This window comes from Eschrichtius robustus, chromosome 21 (assembly GCF_028021215.1).
Source record: "Eschrichtius robustus isolate mEscRob2 chromosome 21, mEscRob2.pri, whole genome shotgun sequence".
Taxonomy (NCBI): Eukaryota; Metazoa; Chordata; class Mammalia; order Artiodactyla; family Eschrichtiidae; genus Eschrichtius; species Eschrichtius robustus.
In genome coordinates, this window is record NC_090844.1 from 11,057,816 (window position 1) to 11,080,573 (window position 22,758).

The 22,758-nt window shown below is 48.5% G+C and overlaps 1 protein-coding gene across 1 annotated transcript in view; it reads right to left on the reverse strand.

The window, feature by feature from the left end:
- DLGAP2 (DLG associated protein 2) overlaps positions 1-20,189 on the reverse strand; it is a 94,393-nt gene extending 74,204 nt beyond the window's left edge. The window contains exons 1-2 of the mRNA XM_068531968.1: positions 19,173-20,189; positions 7,141-7,352 (exon numbers count right to left, since the gene is read on the reverse strand). Of these exons, the coding sequence (XP_068388069.1) occupies positions 7,141-7,352; positions 19,173-20,174 (1,214 nt within the window). The 5' untranslated portion in view covers positions 20,175-20,189. The remainder of the gene's footprint in view (positions 1-7,140; positions 7,353-19,172) is intronic.
- Between the last annotated feature and the right edge of the window lie 2,569 nt (positions 20,190-22,758).

Consider the following 22,758-nt stretch of genomic DNA (forward strand, 5'->3'; position numbering starts at 1 on the left):
GCCTCGCCACAGAGGAGCTGCTTGCACACACCCCATTTTACCGCCCTCTGTTTTTGATTTTGCAGGATTGGGTTTTCCAGTTTTGGTTCAGTTGCCCACTGTCAGCATCCCTCCCTTTCCGCACAGCTCTGGGCATGGTGGCAGGCGCATGGTCCTGTAGCTATCATCACAACGCAGATACGGAACTGTCCTTTTTTTGCACAGCCCCAGATGTCTGTCTGTCCTTGTATTATCCCATATTCATGCCTGAAGAACTTCCTTTAATATTTCTCCTAGTACCTACCGGTCTGTTGGCAATGTTTTTCTCTGCTTTTGTTTTTGTGAAAAAGTCTTTATTTCACTTTCATTTTTGAAAGATACTTTCTCTAAGTCTAGAATTCTGGGTTAATAGGTTTCTCTTTTAATACTTTAAAGATGTTACTTCATTATTTTCTGGCTTGAATACTTTATGACAAAAAGTCTGTGAAAATTTTTTGTTCCTCTGTATGTAATGTGTCTTTAATTTTTCTCCAGCTTTCTTTAAGATTGTCTCTTTATCCTTGGTTTCCGGTAGTTTGAAAATGATGTGTGTATACGTGTGGCTTTTGTTTTGTTTCCGGTACTTATCTTTCTTGAGATTTTCTGAGATTCTTCAATCTGGGATTTAATGTCTTTTGTTATTTTTACGAATTCTTGGGCGTTATGTCTTCAAATGTTTCTTCTATTGACTGCTTCCCCTTCTCTTTTCCTCCCAGGATTCCGGTGTGTTGGACAGTTTGATATTTTCCCACAGTTCTTGAATGCTCGTTTCCACTTTTTATTTCTTACATTTTTTTCTTTGCATTTCAGTTTGGTGATTTCTGTGGACCTATCTTCAAGCTCACTGATTATCACTCAGTTATGCTGAGTCTGCTGAGGTGCCCAGCAGCAAAATTCCTTACTTCTAACACCATGATTTTCATCTGTAGTATTTCTAGCCGCCTCTTCTAATTTTTCTCTCTCTGCCAACTTCTCTTCTGTGTATGTGAGTAGTCCACGTTTTCCCTTAGATCCTTTGGCATTAATTCGTTATTTTTAGGTTCTCTCTGATAGTTCTATCATCGGTTATCTCTAAATCTCCTCTTGGCTGCTCTGTTTTTTGAGAGTGGGTTTTATTTTCCTTTATTGTGTCTTCTAAGTTCTGATATTTCTGAATAGATGGCACATTTGCATAAATGAAGGTTAACACTATATACAGAAAAGGGACATATTGAGATGTCCTGGTCCCAGCCCTATTGCACCTACTTCCTCTTCACTCCTTAGAGGTAAACACTTTTATTAGTTTCTATTTATTCTTCTATTGTTTCTTTATGTAATATAAACTGATATGAGTTTTAATCTTATCTTCCCATTTTATTATAGAAAAGTGGCAGCTATATAATAATGTCTTATGCTTTGCCTTTTAAAGGTGATATAAACTGCATCGCTCCAAATCGGTACATAGAAATCTTCCTCATTTTTTATAGCTGCCTAATCTTCTAGTATATTCTATTAATAATATTCTACTATTTTAATACTTGTATATCTATTATTCAATCAGCACTATAGTGGTGAACTTTGGATTGTTTTAAACTTTTGCTATTACAGATGATGTTGCAATGAACAACATTTTACTTGTGTCACTGCTTACAGGTGTATCCAGAGGCTAGATTGTCCCAAGTGGGACCCAAGGCCTACTGATGGGCATGTAGGCAATTTACAATTTCTTACAGTGATATACAATGAAACTGTGCACATCACTACATTTTTGCACATATTTGCATGCTTTACAGCAATTTCTTTAGAATAAGATTTTAGATTTTTAGTTTCAAGTGGAATGCTAAAACACTCTCTACAAGTTTCAATTATTGGTAAGTTATGTAAACAGTCTTTTTAAAAAATTAAATTAAATTAAATTTATTTTTGGCTGCATTGGTTCTTCGTTGCTGTGTGCGGGCTTTCTCTAGTTGCAGTATGCGGGTTTCTCATCGCGGTGGCTTCTCTTGTTGAGGAGCATGGGCTCCAGGTGCGTGGGCTTTAGTAGTTGTGGCACCTGGGCTCAGTAGTTGTGGCTCGCAGGCTCTAGAGCGCAGGCTCAGTAGTTGTGGCACACGGGCTTAGTTGCTCCGCAGCATGTGGGATCTTCCCAGACCAGGGCTCGAACCCGTGTCCCCTGCATCGGCAGGCGGATTCTTAACTACTGCGCCACCAGGGAAGTGCCGTAAACAGTCTTTTCTGGCCTTTGTCCATTTTTATAGCTACAGTGCCCACTTTTTCCTTACTGATTTGTAATGCATCTCTTTGTATTAAGAGTATGAAAATGTGTCACCTGTATTATGGAACGTTTTCCCAGGTTTTTATGACTGTTTTACTTTGGTGACAGTACTTTTAGCTTGTTGATTTGTTTGTTGGCTTTTACCATGAATACGTTTTTAGTTTTATGAATTAAAATCTGTCAATGTCTTGTAGTTTCTCACTGTGGAATAAGGTTTGGATATGCCTTCTCTCACCCAAGATTGTAAAATATTCATATACACACATTCATGTATATATATATACACATATACATATACATACACATGTATATACAGATACATGTATACACACATGTATATATATATACACACACACACACCTGTATATACTCACACATACAAATATGATTCTTATGCTTACATCTGTAACCCACCTGCGTTTATCTTTACATATGAAGTAGTTCTTAAAATAAGCTCTCCTTTCTCTATAAATTTAAAATGCTACCTTCTTGAGAGAATGACTCAGAGATGTTCACAATTATTAGAGCTTTGACTTCTCAATTCAACTAAACAGAAAAATATACCCCAAAGCCCCCAAATTAAGTTAGTTGGTCTACCTTTCATAATTATAAAAAGTGAATTCTCCAGATACTAATACATAAGTTAATTTAAAAATCCAGTAAATTAGATTCAGTAGCATCTTGAAATTTGCACTTCATTTAAAATAATTCTGAATGGTGTCTGCCTATGGGCAGGGTCTGACCCACAGAGAGACAGGGGCTGTCCCCGGCCTGGGGGTCTGATTTTCCTGATCAGTCAACACAACTGTTGAGAATTCTGAGCAGTAAGACAGCTGTGACAGGTCTTTGCATGTCTGTTTTTGTTTCATTTTTCTTTCGAGAGTGAAAAAACTTTCTGTCTCCTCGCACTCTATAGATAACACAGCAAGGTGAAAGCGAAAATCCTTATATGTGTAATAAGGACATGCACTCAATTATTAATGAGAAGACTGACTTTTTTCTCGGTTTAACAGCAGGAAGACAAGACAGTGTTCAACAGAATCACTGTTCCCAGAGGTCAAGCATTTCGAGTACGTGCGGCCTTCACAGAAGGGGTTTTATATTATATGGCTCAAAAGGGCTGGTAACAGGCAACTAAACACCCAATCTCCTTTCAGGTCTTAGCCGGGCAGATTGAAGAAGGGCTGCTGGGAAAGTCCATTTTATACCGGTGTTTACTGTGACTTGGGAGGCTCGTAAAATTCCTAAGGTTTCAGTGTGCCCATATGATAATTCAACGATAAGAACATAAATCCATCAATCCAACAAATTAAAACTAAAGTATAATTACTAGGTTCATCTGGCTATTTTATCTGAATTCTTAAATACCATTATGAATGTGAATAGAATTAATTGTGCATACTGAGAATAAAACCTAAAGGAGGTTGGCAGACACTAATTCTTATGTTTATCACTTGACTCTTAAACCGTTCTGTCAGTCAGCTCCTGCTGGTGAAGTTCTGTGGTGTCAGAGGGAAAACATTCAGTGCACTGTTAAATCTGATGGCTTTCAGTCATATTTTAAACACAGCTTTAAAACTACCACTTCCTTTCCCTCAGAGATCATGCTGGTCCCCAGGCACACGATCCTGCTATTTGGGTGAAATACTTTCCTTGGACGTGGGATTAAAAGAACTTTTCATTTCAAACCCCTGGTCCCTTACGTGGCCTTCAGTACCTTGTTCCTCTGACTCAGGGTTCTGTTCCATAAAATGGGCACAGTTTTTATTTCCCTGGGTAAAGAGTTGAGTTTTCATGATGCCATTTAGGACGGAAATAAGTGAAATTATATAGAAACCTATAAAATTCTAAGATGTGCTAAGATCCTAACAGGCAATAATAACAACTTACTTGATATACCTCCCAGTAACATATTTTAAAGAGAAATTTCATATGTTAACACAAAGAGCAACTTGTTATGGGAGTTTCACGGACTTTGCAAATTAGCAGAGGAGTCCTGCAGGGCATGGTGTCGTCTGGACATGTCACAGAGAGCTGCCCCCTCCCCTTCACATCTCCACTGCAGTGTCAGATTTGGGGGAAAAGAATAATTCACACATGTGTAGGGAGAATTTAGCACAGTGCCTGGCACGTGTCGGAGGGATGAATGGAGTGATAAATACAGAATAACGGGAAGAAGGGTCCAACCAAGGGCTTCTCTCTGCAGACAGAGTGGGCAGTGTTTGCAAGGCCAACGTAGACGTAAGTGAGCTGAGAACAGCAGCAGGTGTTAGGCAGCATATTCTATTCATTTCCCCCCAAGCTTCCCGAGCTATGAAGTGCAGTGGGTGTGCTGGGGTTAGAAGCCTCTGTGGATGAACCCCCAGCTCCATTTCCACACGCGGATGGTGAACGGTTACGCTGTCCGGTGGTCTTGCCTCTCCATCACTCTCTTGGGTTTCTGAGGGAATTTTTACGATGCTGGGTAATGATGTGGGTTTTACAAATGTAAACTCTTAACAATATCTTCTGAACATCGTCAGCATTGGCGCCTGGTACAGAGGAGGGGAGGGATGAGAGGCAGGCGCTGACCGCTGAAGAAGAAGGGAATCGTGGTCCCGCGGGGAGAGGTCAAGGGCTGGGGACAGGGGTCCAGGGAGCACGACCAGTCTGGGGTCAGCAGGCAGGGAGGAGGGACCTTGTCAATAGGAAAACGAAGTGCATAAGTCTTAAATGGCCTGATCCCTGCTCGCAGTTCAAACACTGCTTGCTTTTATTTCTTTTTCATGGTTTGCTTTCAATGTGCACAATCATGAAATGAATCACGAACTTTTAAAATGAGGAGTTAAGTCGGTGGCCCTACCCAGCGGATCAGAACCCCAAGACCTGCTAAGCACAGCTGCTGCCCAGGCACATGGGGTTTTCAGATACCCCAGAGTTCTCAGATGTGTTGTCAGGCACCCCCAAATCAAGCTGGGGAGACTGATGCCTGGTCCAGCCCTCGACGGCTGGGTGCCTGGGTCAGGTGATGCCTTTGGCTCCCCACCCCTAACCCCTCACTTCTTAAGTTCCCAGCACAATCTTCCACTGACAACCTCTTCCAACGGTTTGCTTTCTTTGCTTACACGCCCCCCTCCCGGTTTTCCCTCTGTGAGCTCCACAGGGCGAGCCTCTGGCTTGGCTCCCGGGCACTGATTCACAAACCTCCCCTGACCACCTTCTCTGTGTAAGACAGCGCCTTACCTTAGGGGACCCGTAAGGAAGGAGACAGACGTCGCCGCCTGCCTCACCCGTTCCTGCCTGGCAGCCCCAACACAATTGCTGAGGGATTTAAGTGAACGAGGTCATCAAGGTACCGTTCACGTTTGTCAAATGTAGGATACGGTTCAATTCAAAATTTTAATTTTTCATCCTGTGAGGTAACATTTAACGGATGACTGGATTTATCAGGAGAAATCACACCATTGTTTCACATGTCGCCATGTGCACGGGGCACAGGTGGGGGATGACACAAAGGTGACACCCTGGTCACAGCCCCATCCTCTCACTACGTTACAAGAACAACTCTGGATGCAACACTGGCAAAGCACTGAGCTGCTGTTTCACCCTCTTGTTGAAACTTCACACCAGAGAAGCCACAGCTCGTGGTGGGAAAAGCAGACAGTTCTTTGCACTTAACATCCAGACTTAGCTGGAAGGACCAAAAACACACAAGGTGACTGCTAAGAATTACAGTCATATTTTCATAGTTCAAATGAATAGCCGAGTTCCTAGTTTCCTCTGTTTATATTTTGGAAATTAGTTAAATTTATCAACAATGTGTCTTTGCATGCACCCCTATGTTCATTGCAGCACTATTCACAATAGTCAAAACACGGAAACAACCTAAATGTCCATTGACAGATGAGTGGATAAAGAAGATGTGGTGCATATATACAATGGAATACTACTGAGCCATAAAAAAGAATGAAATAATGCCATTTACAGCAACATGGATGGACCTAGAGACTATCGTACTACGTGAAGTAAGTCAGAGAAAGACAAATACCATATGATATCACTTACATGTGGAATCTAAAATATGGCACAAATGAACCTATCTGTGAAACAGAAACAGACTAACAGATATAGAGATCAGACTTGTGGTTGCCAAGGGGGAGGGAGAGGGATGGAGTGGGAGTTTGGGATTAGCAGATACAACTAGTATATATAAACTGGATAAACAACAAGGTCCTACTGTAGAGCACAGGGAACTATATCCAGTCTCCTGGGATAAAACATAATGGAAAAGAATATCAATAAAGAATGTCTATATGTGTATAACTGAGTCACTTTGCTGTACAGCAGAGACTGGCACCACATTGTAAGTCAACTCTACTTCAATTAGAGAAAAAACAAAAAAAAACCCCGATGTATTTTTGGACAAATATATAAAGCATATGCTATGATATTTGTAAAATTAATCCAGTTCCTGCCCCTACCCTGCAAAACCTTTGTTGCCTACATGTGCACTTGTAAAGTTATAGTAAACAAAAAATTCCCCGTTGTGATTTTCACACACACACACACACACACACACACACTCACACAAATGTGCTCCTGATAAATAGCTGGAATGATCTGAGAAGACACGGATGGGTCATCGGCTATGATAGGTGCTTGAAAATTAATATTTGACATAGAAACTGCCCAAGTGTATTCCCTTAATTACTATGCAATGAGTAAATAACCGAAGGTCTGATTGTGTTTTTTTTAAGGACTTGAAAATTGATGGCCACTGAGTCTAATATTTTCAACCCAGGACTTTTTCTAGGGTTTTTTGACAAGTGGCCACGGTTAGTGTGAGAAGAGCCCTGGGCTGGGGTGAGGGAGGCGCACGGGGGGCTTACGTTTGGAGGTCTCCCAGCGGCCTCTGTCCGATGGACTTGAGCAGGGGCTCCGGCCGGAGGGCCAACTTGGGGGACATTTTGGGGCTGGAGTCCGACTCCCCGCTTTCCTCGTCACCCATGGCTTTGATGTAACTCCCGCTCCTCATCCTCCTGCAGGGAATCTCCTCGTCTTTGCCCCCAGTGGGGTACCCTCCCCACTCGTCCTGGGGCACCTAGGAGAGAACAGACAGGGCGTGCGTCAGCCTTGGCGTGAGAATTCCGTTACTGCCTCTTTGGGGACAAATCCTCTGAGCTCGTGAAGACACAGCTCGTTACGGTCACTTAGCATTGAAAGTCAGACGCTTCTTAGGGGTCTGTCATTCAAATCCCAAAAGGACATTAATATACAATTATTGTTTTCTCCCCTGTAATAAAAGTAATAAACGTTATGGGAAAAGTGAGACAATGTTAGAAACGTAAAAAGAAAAACCCATTTGTAGTCTCAGCACCTGGAAAACAGCACCACTAACATTTCAATTTATTTCCTTCTGGTAGGAAAGCAGTCGAAACTTGAGAAAACTGGAAAAAGAGGTCTCCAGTGTGGAGAAGAAAGAGAGGAAGAAGGAAACCAGGAGGAGGAGGCCCTGCTGCGTGGTGAGAGCTGACAGGGGTGCGCCCCACAGTCGGGTCGTGGCCCACACGCCAGGGCCCTGCACGCCCGGGAAGCACACTGCGCTGGGTTGGGACTCGGACCCCGAACGCTGTCCACGGCCTGGGTCCCAGCAGAGCGACGCCCCCTCAGCACTTCTGTGTCACTCCCGGGGTGCATGGGCTACGCCGCAAAGAGGATGAAGCAGGCCTGCACTCCGTGTCCACCCCCCATCTAGGAAAGCCGGAGTCCTCACACAGCACACACAAGTCACAGGGTGTCTACACCGCACGCGCCTGCCCCGTGCAGCTCACGCTCCACCGGCCGTGACCCTTACAAAGACCCAAACCACGCCCAGCAGCGGCCGAGGGTAGAGGGTGCACGATTCCACACATGCCCGCACTGTCACGCGGAGTTCCACAGTCCAAGGACCTAACACACGTGCTCTCCGTGCTGCAGGACGGGATCCCCCAGAGCGCTCTTCACCGAGACAGAGGACGTTGCCAGTCTGTCCTGACAGTCTTCAGAGGCAGGGTTCTTCCTATGGTGACTATTCAGAGACTCAAGGACACTCCTTAGATCATCCTAAGAGGAGTCCTGCCATTTTTCCAGGGTTTAAAAAAAATTTTATTTAAGTCTAGTTGATTTACAATGCTGTGTTAATTTCTGCTGTACAGCAAAGTGACTCAGTTACATACGTATATATTTTTTTCATATTCTTCTCCCTTATGGTCTATCACAGGAGATTGAATATAGGTTCCCTGTGCTATACAGTAGGACCTTGTTGTGTATCCATCCTGTATATAATAGTTTGCACCTGCTAACCCCAAGATCCCAATCCACCCCTCCCCCAGCCCCCCTTCGCAACCACAGTCTGTTCTCTGTGTCTGTGAGTCTGTTTCTGTTTCATAGATATGTCCCTTTGTCATCTTTCCAGTTTTGATGGCGCCAGTGGGCCCATTTGTCACCATCCCCGCCAGGGACGCGCATGCCTGGCTGGAAAGGCAGAGTTTTCAGCTGAAGGCACCTTCTCTCCATTTTCTTAAAACACATCTTCAGACATCTCGCACGTTACAGCCCAGGAGGGGAAACCGGGGATGGGACAGCATGTACCTTCTGCGGTTCCGGCCAAGACAAGCAGGGACGGGGCGGCCCCTCGCTGAGAGGCGAGCGGGTGGGCATCAAGCCCCTCCAGGCCCCGTGGTGACACGTCGTGGGTCCTGCCTGCAGTTTGTGTTTTAAAACAGCTCCCCCTCCGCCCACCCCGAGCTGGCTTAGGTCCACGGGAAGCGCGTGGAGACTTCGCAGCCACACACAGCAAGAGGAGGGGGCTTGGCGGGGTGGAGATTCCAGGTCCTCAGTGGACCCTGACCCCCCAGGGCTGCGTGGCCCCAGGGGATCCGCAGCTGAGTCCCTGCAGCTGCAGAGCAGGGGCCGTGTGGGTGGCGTTTCCAAGCTCCTTGTCGCCGGGTGCTGAGTGCCTGTCTCCAGGGGGTTTCAGAGGACAGTGACCCTGGGGAGTGGTCCAGAGTGGGCGGGCGGGCACGAGGCCACAGACGGCAGCGCAGAACCGCCAGAGACACGGTGGGAGGAGAGAAAGGCCTGGTGACAGAGCAAGAAATCAGCCCCCAGGGAAATAGGCGTAGATTTACGCACATAGAAGGTATCTCCTGACGCTCAGGATGTGGGGCACGAGGAAGAAATGACTAAGGAAGAAGGAAGACTGAGCTTCTCTGGGCATTTAGATCCTCATCCGTGGGTTTTCTTACCAAAAGTCAGTTTTCCACCATCAGAACAAATTGCCAGGATGGAGACAGATGTGGGCACAGACATTTCCACGCCATTTCACGCCAGGTGGTAATGTGGGTCCAACCTTTACGGCCACATATCAGAAGACTTCAGACTGTGGGCGCCTCTGACCCAGCAATGTCCCCAGGCAACAGGGTTCACGCCAGGGAGTGTGAACCATTCATTAGGGTCAAAGGAGGAAAACTGATAATATCTGATGGGGTGGTGGGAAATACTTACTACAAGCATGCCATGGATACTGTGAAGAAGAACTGATATTTAGTCGAGGAAGGGTGTTCAGGGGCGGGAGCATTTTTAGAGTATGCACTCCATGTTCTTATACTTTAAAGACAGATATGCCTGCAACATGCATAGACACGTAGCCAGAAGGATGTGGAATCATCCCTGGGAGATAGTGACTGCGGGTTTCTCAATGATTTTTCTTTACACTTATGTCTTCTAAATTTTCTACATGGACCATATATCTTGCTAGTGTAATAAAAAGTAAACTTTAGAAAATTTAGTCCCGAATGACAGTACATTTCAGTAGGGAGGAAGGCATAAAAGAAAGTGAATTATGGTTTAATTAGGGCTACAGAAGCAGGTGTGGAGGGAAAACAGGGAAGCAGCCAGTGGAAGCTGTGGACAGAGAGGAAATGATCTGGGAAGGCTTCCTGGAGGAGGGGTCTGGGCTCTAACTTCCTGGGATTTGAGCAGCAGGCAGAAGAGAGAGGCACACAAAGGCCCAGGAAGGAGGAGGCCGGGGGGTTCCTCTATGGGCCGGGTGTTCCAGGGAGGGAGGCTGGAGACGGCAGGAGACAGATGGAGAGGAGCTGGGAAAGATGCGTCCCCACTGGCAGCTTTATGGAGTTTTTGTGAATTAAAAACATGTTTCCGTAAAAAAAACAAAGATTTTTTTCCCCAGCAGCTTGTGAATTAACTAACAAATGAGAGCAGCTTGTATTTTTTTGTTTCTGATGTAAGCCGCCAATTTCGCAGTCTCTGACAGGAGAGATTTCAATACAGAAGGAGTGTAAACCAGAGTCAAGCGTGGGCTCTGAATACTGCTTCCAAAGCACATGTCTCCAGACTATCAAAAGAACAAGGGGGTGACACGAAAATGCCACCATGCCTGAGTCAATAACTCTTTCTTGGGTATATTACAGTGTCAAAAACCTGCAATGGCAGGTAAGGGTGGCCAGGGTTGGCCCCAAAACAACAAGTGCTTTAATGAACGAACAAATGAATTTCCTTTCACAGTGGCCACTGACCTCTGCAAATCCATGCGTGATCTTTGCTGCATTTAGCGATAATTATTAATTTAGTTCCTACTTGCATAGAGTGATATTTATGATGTCTAAACAGGCATTTTCCTAAGGTTGAGTTGAGTGTACAGTTCAGTGTCTCCTGCTTCTTGCTTGAAGGAAACTTCAACGCGGCAGATTAAAATGTCCTTTCTTCCTTTCAAGCAGCAAGGCACAGGTGACAAGGGCCAGGGTTTTGTAATAATATTCTCTTTCAGGTGTTGAAACCAAGGAAGAAAATGCCATCAAACACTGTGTGTCCCTGTAGGGAAATGTCTTTTCCATTCATTCCAAAAAATTGTTTTGTTTTGTTTTAAATGCATGCCAGGCACGCTCGCCACTGGGAATATAATTGAGAGCAAGACAGCTGGGCTTCTCAGTTCCAGGTTGTTACAGTAAACAACAGCGGTTCCAAGTGGGGACACCCTCTAGGGCCACCCAAGACATCCATCAGGGGCAGCCGTGACTGCCACATACTTGAGGGGCACGACCAGCATCCTGGGGGCCAGAGATGCTCGTTCTCAGGAAAGCACAACACAATCCCACCCCATGAAGAACTGGTTTGTGTGGTGTACGCTTTTCTGTCTATAATGACCTGAGCCTTGAATCTAACTCTTCTTTGTATGTAAACTAAAGTTTTTTTGCTTTTTTCATTTTTCGTTTGCATGGTTTTAACGAACAGTGGATTTTTCAGGAATGCAGCTAACCATGTAAATCAGGGCAAGAGAGAACTTTGTTTGGTGTGATACTTCACCAAGAACTGTTTACCGTTGCCGAAAATCCCATCTGGTGGGTGAATCTGCTGGTGGTGCGTGAATCATTACTATTCCCTCCACGGGTCTAAATTATTGTGTCTTCATCCAGAAACAAGCTTCCGAATACTTCCTTCTGTACATGTTTGCCATGTGCCCAGACATTCTTATATTAAAATTCATGTTCTTAGTTAAAAGTGACCCTCCTTTTATTTCTCTGTTTTATTAGCGTTTGGGCACATTATACATGTAAACAAACCTATACAGTTGACCCGTGAACAATGCAGGTGTTGGGGTGCTGACCCGCCATGCAGCCAAAAATCCGAGTATCACTTGTAGTCAGTCCTCCACATGCTCGGCTCAGCATCTGAGCAGTCAACCAGCCGTGGATCATGTAGCGCTGAGTATTTACTACTGAAAAATTCCACCTACAAGTGGACCCACGCAGCTCCAACCTGTGTTGTTCAAGGGTCAAATCTATACTCAGAATAGCGTGTGTAGGTCGCTTACACATGAATTTCATTTTAATTTTAATTAATTAATTAATTTATTTTTGGCTGTGTTGGGTCTTCGTTTCTGCGCGAGGGCTTTCTCTAGTTGTGGCGAGCGGGGGCCACTCTTCATCGCGGTGCGCGGGCCTCTCACTATCGCAGCCTCTCTTGTTGTGGAGCACAGGCTCCAGATGCGCAGGCTCAGCAGTTGTGGCTCACGGGCCTAGTTGCTCCGCGGCCTGTGGGATCTTCCCAGACCAGGGCTCGAACCCGTGTCCCCTGCATTGGCAGGCAGATTCTCAACCACTGCGCCACCAGGGAAGCCTGAATTTCATTTTAGAGTAGTCCAGGAGACACCATGAAATATTTGCTATAAACAGGATACTTGGTTTGACATGTTTAGGAGCCATGGTTACGGGCAGGAAAGTTGATTAAACAACTGCACAATGGGTATAAATGCATGGACTTTGGAGAGGGCGTGGTTTAGCTATCAACAAGCTTCACAGGACCTGAGAAGGCGTCTCATAAGAAGGCGTCTCACATGTTCCAGAACCACCCCGTACAAAAACAACTTTCTGAGGTTACCAACTTAAACAAGGGATCAAGGTTAGCGTTACCCCTGATATGACATATAAACATCATGTACCCCTTGACATGATGTACTGAATAGGACACAATATCACTTCTGGGTATTCTTGCCAAAAATGCATAACTCTAATCATGAAAACATCTGAGAAACCCAAACTGAGAGACATCCTACAGAATAACTATTATTCTTCAACAGTGTCAAGGTCATAGAGGCAAGGAAAGATTGGGGACCCACCATGTATTCGAGGAGATTAAGGAGACACAATAACTAAAAGACTGTGGGAACAGAAAGAGGACATCGGGGAAAACTGGTGCAATTCAAATGAGATCTGTTTTTAAGTTACTAATATAATAACGTTGTTAATTTCCTGATTTTGACAACTGTGCTATGGTGATTTAAGTTGTTAACACAGGAGAAATGGGGTGAAGGGTACACCTCAGTTTTCTTTTCTATTATTGCAACTTTTATGTAAATCTAAAATTATATCAAAATAAAAAGAAAAAAATTAAAAAAAAAAAAAAAAGAAGGCGTCTCATAAGAAGGCTTCCCAGCTGAGCTCGGACACTTGGGAGGTGGGTGGTGCTGAGGGCGGGGAGTCAGGGCCCGGGAGGAGGTGCAGGTGGAGGGGGGCCCTGCCCCCAGCCCAGGGGAGTCGGCTTCTGATGAGCCCAAGTCCACCTAGTTCTAACCCTCATGCTCTTGGGACGACCCCAGTGGTTCTCAGCTGGCGGTAATTCTGTCTCCGGGGACACTTGGTGACGTCCGGAGACAAGTCTGGTCATCTTCAAGGTGGGGGGACTGCCTCCTGGCCGCTGGAGGCTTGAGGCCAGGGATGCCGCTCACCATCTTGCCCCGACCCCCGTGCACAAGAGAGAACCGCCAGCCCGAGTGTCAGCTCTCCTTTGATATCTACCGTGCACATTCACAGTCACACACAGACCTCGTCCTTAACTGGTAAACGTGGATAGAGCAGAATATTCACCCACACAATATTATAGGTTTATATAATGACTGATGATTTTCCAAGCGCCTTTCTTACACTGTGTTGAGTCTCACCACAAAGGCTGATATGTATGAGATCAATGAGGCAGAAAGGTTGACCGGGCTCATGGCTGGCAAATACTCGAACCCCAGCATCCTTCAGTGAAGAATTTATCTCAACAACATTTCCCAAATGCCTGTCACAGGCCTGAGACCATACGAGGGACTAAACATGATGCACTGAACGGGGCGCGGCCTCCTGGAGGTGATCCTGTGTGCTGGTCACCCATTAGTCCCCTGTCGGCACCGTCCACGCGTGCCGGGCACTGTCCATATGTGCTGGGCACTGTCCCCATGTGCTGGGCACCGTCCCTATGGGCTGGTCACCCTCCTGTGTGCCAGGCACTGTCCATATGTGCTGGTCCCTGTCCCCGTGTGCTGGGCACCGTCCATACGTGCTGGGCACCGTCCACACGTGCTGGTCATGCCCCCCCATGCCCTCTCCTGTCCCCTCTGGTCCCCGGTCTCCTCCCCCCACCCCCTGCTCTGTGCCCTGACACTGAGGGAGCCTCTCGCCAGCCCGGATTCCTTAGCCTCCAGTTCTGGTTGGCTCTGCCGAGGGCTGCACTGCGCGGGGAGTGGGGAGGGTGCAGAGCGCCTTCCAGAGCTCTCTCCAGCTTCGGGCCCACAGTCTGGCAGGAGCTGCCTCAACCAGGCCTCCGAATGCTGGGGGTCCTGCCTCCACGGGCCCCCTCTCTCCGGACCCTGCCCACAGGCCTAGGACGGTAATGGTTTCCCCTGTGCTCTGGGAACGGCTCCTTTCAAACCCTTCCCAGGGATTGCCACTGCTCTCCAGGACCCACCCGTCCACTGTCACGAAAGAACAGAGACGGCAAAATGCCCCACGATGTGAGCGTGTCTTAGGTGCTGAGGAAGTCGGCCAAGACGTGCACGTGGAAACACGAGAGACCGATTGTGAGAAGCGCCCGGAAGCGGGACGAGGGTTTCCATGGGGACTCCGGGGGAAGGGACCCGCCACCTCAGCAGGTTTGGGGAGTAACCCAACCCACAGAGGGGCCAGAGAAATCTCCTAGTGGCCACGATGCCAGCCATTCCCGGCGGGGACGGCCCCGGGGCTCCGGGGGGCTGGGAACCGGGTGAAACAATTAAGCTTCTGAGAAGCTTGTCAGAATTACTGGTTTTCTGGAGTTGGATGGTCTTCATGAGCCCTAATTCCAACCATCCTGAAGAGTCATGAATCCTGTGAGAGCAGAAGGGGCTGGGGGCTCATCCATCCTCCTGATCACCCCGATTCCAGAACCACCCAGACGCCTCCAGTGCCTGGAAAGACGCTTGTTTTGTTGAACCGACATCTGAGTATCTTTTCACTGCTTCCAGGTGTCCTGCGGCATCACAGGACAAACGAGCCTCCTCGTTCCTTCATTTGGGGCTTTATTACGAGCGCGACCCCACCAGACGCCGGAATAATGCGGTGATGGGGGTGCGGAGTCCTGTTGGGGAGACAGATCGTAGACCAGCGAGCAGAGCAATGCAGGCGGAGGGAGGGACGGGGGCGCGAGACACACTCTGGACAGATGGGGCGGCCGCTTCAGCCAGGGTGTGGGAGGTGGTCAGCCTCAGAGCTCAGCTCTTAGTCAGAAGTCAGCTTTCACTTCTGATCGCGTGGAAGCACACGTCCAGGGCTCTGGAAGCCTGAGGGCCCTTGAAGTGCTTACTGCAGAAGCCAGAAGAGGCCCCCTTTGGTAGAGGTGGATGGTTTCTCTAAAGCACAAACAGAACCCACTGAACGAATGTCATTGGGAAATGCAGTGTTTGTAGGACGTACTTCTGTGCGCACACCGGGTACTTCATCAACTTTATGACCCGGCTTCCGCTCTGGGATGCAGGATGCTCATGACGTACGGAGCGTTTGGAGCCCTTTCCCGCGAAGGACGATGGGGCAGGCTTGGTGCCCGGGTCTGGGGGCATGCGGACCTCAGCGGGATGGAGCTTGGGAGTGGGGCTGAAATACTTGGCAAGTGTGGGGAGATTTTCACGCTTCACAGTGGCTCTCCCTGCTCCACGGTCCTTCCGCTCCTCCCCTCTGGCAGCTCCCTGGAGTCGTGTCATGTTGGGGCGGGAATTCTTCCTGCGTTAAACACCAAACAAGATGCTGCCTTTGGAACGGCAGCATTATTAGCACAGACACTGGGGTAAGACCCCCAGTCGCCAGGAGAGACCCTGCGAGTCTGGACCACCAGTCGGGCAGAGACAATCAAGAGAGGAAGGAGGGAGGGAGAGCGAAGGAGGCCTGCGGAGAGGCCAGGAGGCCAGGACGGGAGAAGGGGGTACCGAGCTGGTGCTGGCCCCGGGCTACGTGCCGCTGGACTGCGATGTGATGGGGGCCAAGGCCTGTGTTCCTGGCACGTTCTCACGTGTCCCCGCTGGGTTCTCTAGACGACGCAGTTGCCCTCACCCGTCCTCCCATTAGGGCCGGGCGGGCACCTCCTACCTTCGTGTCCCTAGAACCCAGGGCAGCACATGACAAGGGGGCCACCTGTTCCCTGAGCTAAGCCCCCACAGGTCACCCGCCCAACTCACGTGACATTCATTAACACTCTGACCTTAGACGCTTTGTCTGCTGATGGAGAAACTACCCAAACAAGCTCTTTCAAAGAATAAAGAGGACCATAATTTTCTTTCAATTCTGCCTATTGTCTGCTTTGACCTACTTAAAAACATAAAAACTCTTGCTCTAATGTTAACTATGTATTCTGTACAAACCAAAGGTGAAAGTGAAAAGCAATCCTTTTGTTCAGCTCCAAATGTCTCAGCTTTTGGTGGAAAAAGAAAAGCGTATGAGCATTTATTTCTCCTTCTGTTCTTCTAAATCGTATTCCTGCGGTAGCACCTGCAGACAAATTCTTCCAGTGCCCCTACCTTCTGGCTGTGAAATAAGATCTGCGCTGGTGAGCATCCAGAGATCTGTATCCTTCCCCAGAAAGCGTAATGCAATCAGCGTGGTGAAGCCCTGTAGCAGAAGGTCCTGGAAGTCCGGGCCCAACAGGACAAAGGAGCCTGGGAAGGAAGCGGAGATCGCGATGCTCCTGGTCTCAAATCTCTCCCCCGTGATCCAGCGGGGGCCCCCGGGGAGGACGCGGCTGGCTCCCTTCCGGGAAGGAGCGGGAGGGAGGGGGGCTTGGTGGGAACCCGTCTCCTGAGTGAGCGCCTCACCCGCGTCCCTCTGGGGCCCCGTGGCGCCGCCCTGCCTGCGATGTGGCCCTCACCGCGGGAGACTGTGGTCCAGACTGTTCTGAGGCTGCATCGTGAGTGGACTCCAGACAGTATCCCTTCACGAGGACCACGTGGCTGGCTCTACGACTGCTCACTCCGCGTGAGGCCCTGGGGGGTTTGCGGGCCTGCACGATGTTATTTAACACCAGGGGTTGTTTCACCGAATCACAACTTTTCACCGGGATCCAGTCACTTGTCATTTCTCACACATTATCATTTAAGGACGAATGTTCCGAAGTCTGGAAACCGGGTTTTGCTGGAGCCACGGCTGGAGGGACGACCCTCTCGCTCCACCGGGCGAGGTCCTTAGTGACCCTCACGCGAGCAGTGAGGGACCACGGGCGGGGGGGGGGGCTGATGGTGGAGGCCCGACCACCGCCTGACAAACACGAGGGCCCGAGAGGCGGCTGCGTGACCCCTTGAGACCCCACAGTTGGAGCCCAGACTGCGGGGAACGTCAGACAAATGGGTTCCTAACCACTGCCCAAAATAAAATCCCTGGGGAGGACAGTGGAGGCAAGAGAGAGCAAAGAGAAAGAGACAGCGGAGAAACCAACAGATTTTTCATGGACAGGGCACCCCACCCCGCGCAGGCCCCTGATCTGGATGCCGACACCAACAAACCGTGAGAGAGAAATGTGGGCTGACGGGGAACCCTGCACAGTGACCAGATATTGAAACGCTAAAGAACTGTGATTCCTTAACGTCTTAATGGCATCGCAGTTGTGTTTCAAAAGGAAGAGCCCTTACCTTCCAGTGTGGGTCTTTTAGAGATAAATACAGAAACACCCACCTAGGCCGTGTGGGCTTTGTTTCAACATAACCTGGACCGGAAGGCAGGTGAGGTACTGATGGGGCAAGACTGGCCCTGAATCGATCGTTCCCGAGGCTGGGTGACGAGTGTTTGGGGTTCATTATGTTGCACTCTTGCCTTTGTATCGGATTACTAGTTTCCATGATTAGCAGATGTTCGGTAAGTGGAGAGGGGACAGAAAACGTTTGAGAGGGAGGCCCTGAGGGGTACGAGGTGCCCCAAGAAGTGTCGTGGAAAAGTCAGGTCATTGAGTCAGGCACCCAGGGGCCCCATACCCCAGCTGTAGGTCCAGCCTGACGTGCTCAGGGGACACTGCACTGGAGATTTCCCAGGTCCAAACATGGACACAAACAGGAGAGTTTTGCTTCTCTCACAATGACTAGACTGGGCCCTGGATGGATCTGTCATATTTCTTTAGAGATGTACCGGTAAAAATTTCATATTTATATATCACTGGCGTTTGCTAACTACAAGCAAAATTTAAGTCTCTCCCATGGCTACAAAAATAATATTTTATCCATCTACCAATCTGCCTCCTTGAATAAATCTTCCTATAAAAGCAATTCGGTTAGCATTTCCTTTTAAAACAGAACCACTGGGTTTTGGACCATGTTCCAGGATGGCAATTGGAATTGCTAAAATGATTTGCAGCCACCTGACGCCCGAAAAGATTCACAGTTGTTTATCTGTTCCATTAGCTGACCGTCTGATGACTCAGCCAGCGTTTAGCGCTATTATTCATTATTCCGTGAGGATCTCCCTAACCCAGAGCACAGCCTACAGCAACTGCTGTCGGGCACGTCGAAGGGACTGTGAATTGGAATACAAATTATACATACGCTGAAGGAAAACTTCAGACTTTCCAGCTTTGCTAACAGCACTGTTAGCTAACAGAAGCGATTGCAGAGGCCTCTTAAAAGGGCTGGGTGCCTCTCAGTGGTTGGCGCTCCCCCAGCTCCCTCGGGGGTGGCATGGTTAGGAGGCCGGGAGGAGAAGGGACTGATCAAAAACAGAGAATTCCACAATACGCCACCTCCAGCCAGCCACTGCCTTTAATCTGTTTTTGCCTTTGGTGAATGTGTTTCATCCACACCCCAGGGGGATGCATGTGGTTTCCATAATCATGCTCCTCGGCTTAAAGACGCTACTGTCGGGTAAGGCCCGTGAACTCACTCAAGCTCACTCCTGGACCAAACCAGCCACGTTCAAATGGGAAAGCACTCCCATGGGCTGGCACACGTTTGTGGCCGGTGCCACAACATCCTGCAGCCTTGGAGGCACCCAAGGACCGGCCCTTCGTACCCAGGGCTACGGTCTGGAGGAAGGACGGGGGGTCCCCCTGGGCCCACCCCACTCGGCCTGCCGAGACGGCACGCGGTGCGCTCCCTTACCTGCAGGTAGTGGCAGGGCCGCAGGGGCGGCTTCGGCTCCGGGGGCCCCAGCGGCTTGTCCAGGTGCAGGGAGCTCTTGCGGTAGGCCTCCTTGGCCTGGCTCACCGTGAGCGTGGACCAGGAGCTGCGCTTCATGTGCTTGGCGTCCGGCGCCAGGGCCAGGCCCTCACAGGCTGAGCACTTGACGTCACTGTTGCTCTTGGAAATGCGCAGCGAGAGGTCCGCGAAGGGGCCGGGCAGCGCGTCGGGGTAGCAGTGGGCCGCGGGGTCGGCGTGGTGGCGGCTGAGCGCGCTGGGGGCTCGGTAGGTGCTGTCGCTGTCCAGGTTGTCGTCCGAGCTCCACCAGCTGCTCAGCCCCGAGCGGTGCCGGCCCTCGGCCTTGCGCTCCCGGCTCTTACTCCGCTTGCCGTGCTTGGAGTGGTGGCCGTGGGCGTGCTCGTCCGCCCGGCCGTCCCCCTTGGTGCCGTTGAAGTGGCCCTTGGACGAGCCCTCCAGGGAGTGGGACTTGGTGAAGAGCTTCTGCACGGAGTGGACCAGGTGCCGGATGCGGCCGGGGCTCTCGCTGCGCTGCTCGGCAGCCGCGGACGCGCGCTGGTACTGCAGCGTGTGGAAGCCGTCCCTGTGCAGGGGCAGCTGCTTCTCGAACTGGTCCAGCAGGTTGGCCGGGATCCGGTTGGCCTTGGCGCCAGCGTGGGCCACGGCGCAGTCGTCCCTGGTGTCGTAGTGGGAGCTGTAGTGCATCCGGGGAAAGGTGCTGCTGGACACGTGGTCTCCCAGCGCCACCGGCAGCATCACGCAGTCGGAGTGGACGGAGGTCCGCGGCGAGCAGCGGTGATGGTCCATCGGGCAGCTCTCGGCCGGGCTGAGCAGGTAGGGCTGCCGCGCCTCCGGGCCGCGGTGCAGGCGGCCGTGGCTGTGCTCGCAGTCCTCGGGGGGCGTCAAGCCACAGGTGTGGCCGGAGCACAGCGGGGGCTGGTTCCGACTCCCGGACAAGCCTTTCATAGTCCTCAGCGCAGGGGAGTACCTGTCTTCATTGAAGTGCTGGGTCGGGGACCATGAGTGCTGCTGGTCTGTCGAGAGAACACAGAAGCACCGCGTCAGACTCGGTGGGAACACGGACGGAAGCCCTCGCTTGACACCCATCCCTCTACACGTGGACTATTTGTATCCCGTGGCCGCTCCTGGTCTGGACGCTCAAGTGAACGATCATTGCTTTATACCACATCGCCTGCTCCAAAGTATAAGAGCATTAAAAGTAACTTCGATATTCCCCAGTGTGGTTCGACAACTACGAATACTTAATGCCTGATATGTTCATCAGGTCTCTTGACAGCAAGATTTTGTGGTGTTAAACAAATGAACAATTTGGGGGGAGAAAAACAAGTTACGTTTCAACTAGACTTGCGTGTTGTGGTTCAGTTTAAGAAGTCTGAGAAATCACACCTGCTATTTCATCAGTGACACTGCCGGGTGGGCTGATGCACCACACGCTAGGGTGTCGGTCATGAATCATTTAAATCCTCACTATGCAGGCGAGCAGTGGAGGTGACTTTCTCAAGGCCACCATCCGCGTCAGCACGAGGATGGAACCAGGATGTCCTGACTTCCTATTTCAGATTGTTGATTTTGAGCTGTATGATTCTACTTAGAAAAACCAGGAAAAAAAGGTCTGATTTTGTGAGCTGCACTATTAAACACAGACCCTCAAACCACCAGAGCTGACCTCTGCTGGACGCTGGGTTTGCTGCTGCTGGGTGCCCCGGTAGGAAGGCAGCTGAGCTCAGTGGTCGAAACGGGGGCCTCTGGGCACGGACTAGTTAGGCTTAGGGTCCCAGTTCTGCCAGCACTAGTGTGGGACTCTCGGCAGGCTTCTGTCGCCTCAACTGTGCGCTGGCAACAAGCAGAGGTCCAGGAGGAGGACACGCTCAATGATTATTTTTAGCTACATTATTATGATTGTAATTGTTACCATTTTCAGTTCTCTTGGGTCAGCATGTATAAAGTCCAGGGTTTACTGGATTCCAGGCTTTGCTAGAGAAGCCCTTTGCTCCACCTCTGCTTCCCGCTGTCCCAGCGTCTCTGCTTCTGTTGCTTCCATCTGGTCACCAAACAGATGCAGGAGACACAGACTCTATTATAGTATATGATATGCCTATATACTATGTATGCATAATGCACATATCCATATAGAATATGCATACCTAGTATATAATATGCATATAATATAATCTATACAGGAAATACAGACTCTATTATAGTATATGATATGCCTATATACTATGTATGCATAATGCACGTATCCATATAGAATATGCATACCTAGTATATAATATGCATATAATATAATCTATACAGGAAATACAGACTCTATTATAGCATATGATATGCCTATATACTATGTATGCATAATGCATATATCCATATAGGATATGTATACATAGTATGTAATTTGCATATAATATAATATATAAAGGAAATAGACTCTATTATAGCATATGATATGCATATATAGTATGTACACATAATGCATATATCATATATAATATGCATACACTGTATATAATATGCATACATTGTACACAGTATGCATATAATATATACAGGAAATACAGACTATGATAGTATATAGCAGGGGTCCCCAGCCCCTGGGCCACAGCTACCGGTCCATGGCCTGTTAGGAACTGCGTGGCATAGCGGGAGGTGAGAGGCAGGTGAGCCAGCGAAGCTTCATCTGTATTTACAGCCGCTCCCCATCGCTCGCATTACCGCCTGAGCCCCTCCTACTGTCAGATCAGCGGCGGCATTAGATTCTCATAGGAGCGCGAACCCTACCGTGAACTGCGCATGCGAGGGATCTAGGAGGCACACTCTATGAGAATCTAATGCCTGATGATCTGAGGTGGAGCTGAGGCGGTGATGCTAGCGCTGGGGAGTGGCTGCAAATACAGATTATCATCAGCAGAGAGGTTTGACTGCACAGAGACCATAATAAACCAAGTGCTTGCAGACTCATATCAAAACCCTATCAGTGAGTAGCAAGTGAAAACAAGCTCAGGGCTCTCACTGATTCTGCATTATGGTGAGTTGTATAATTATTTCATTATATATGACAATGTAATAATAATAGAAATAAAGTGCACAATAAATGTAATGCACTTGAATCATCCTGAAACTATCCCCACCCCCACTCCTCCCCCGTCCGTGGAAAAATTGTCTTCTACAAAACTGGTCCCTGGTGCCAAAAAGGTTGGGGACCACTGGTATATAGTATACATATATAGTACATAATATGCACATATGTAATGTAATGTATACCGGAAATATAGACTATTATAGTATATAATATGCACTTATAGCATGTATATATAATGCATATATCCATATATAAAATGCATATATATTATGCATATAATATATAGAGGAAATAGATCCTATTAGAGTGTATAAATATGCACATATAGCATGTATGTATAATGCATATATTTGTATATAACATGTATGTATAGTATATAGTATGCATGTAATATATAGAGGAAATAGATCCTATTAGAGTGTATAAGATGCACATATAACATGTATATGTAGT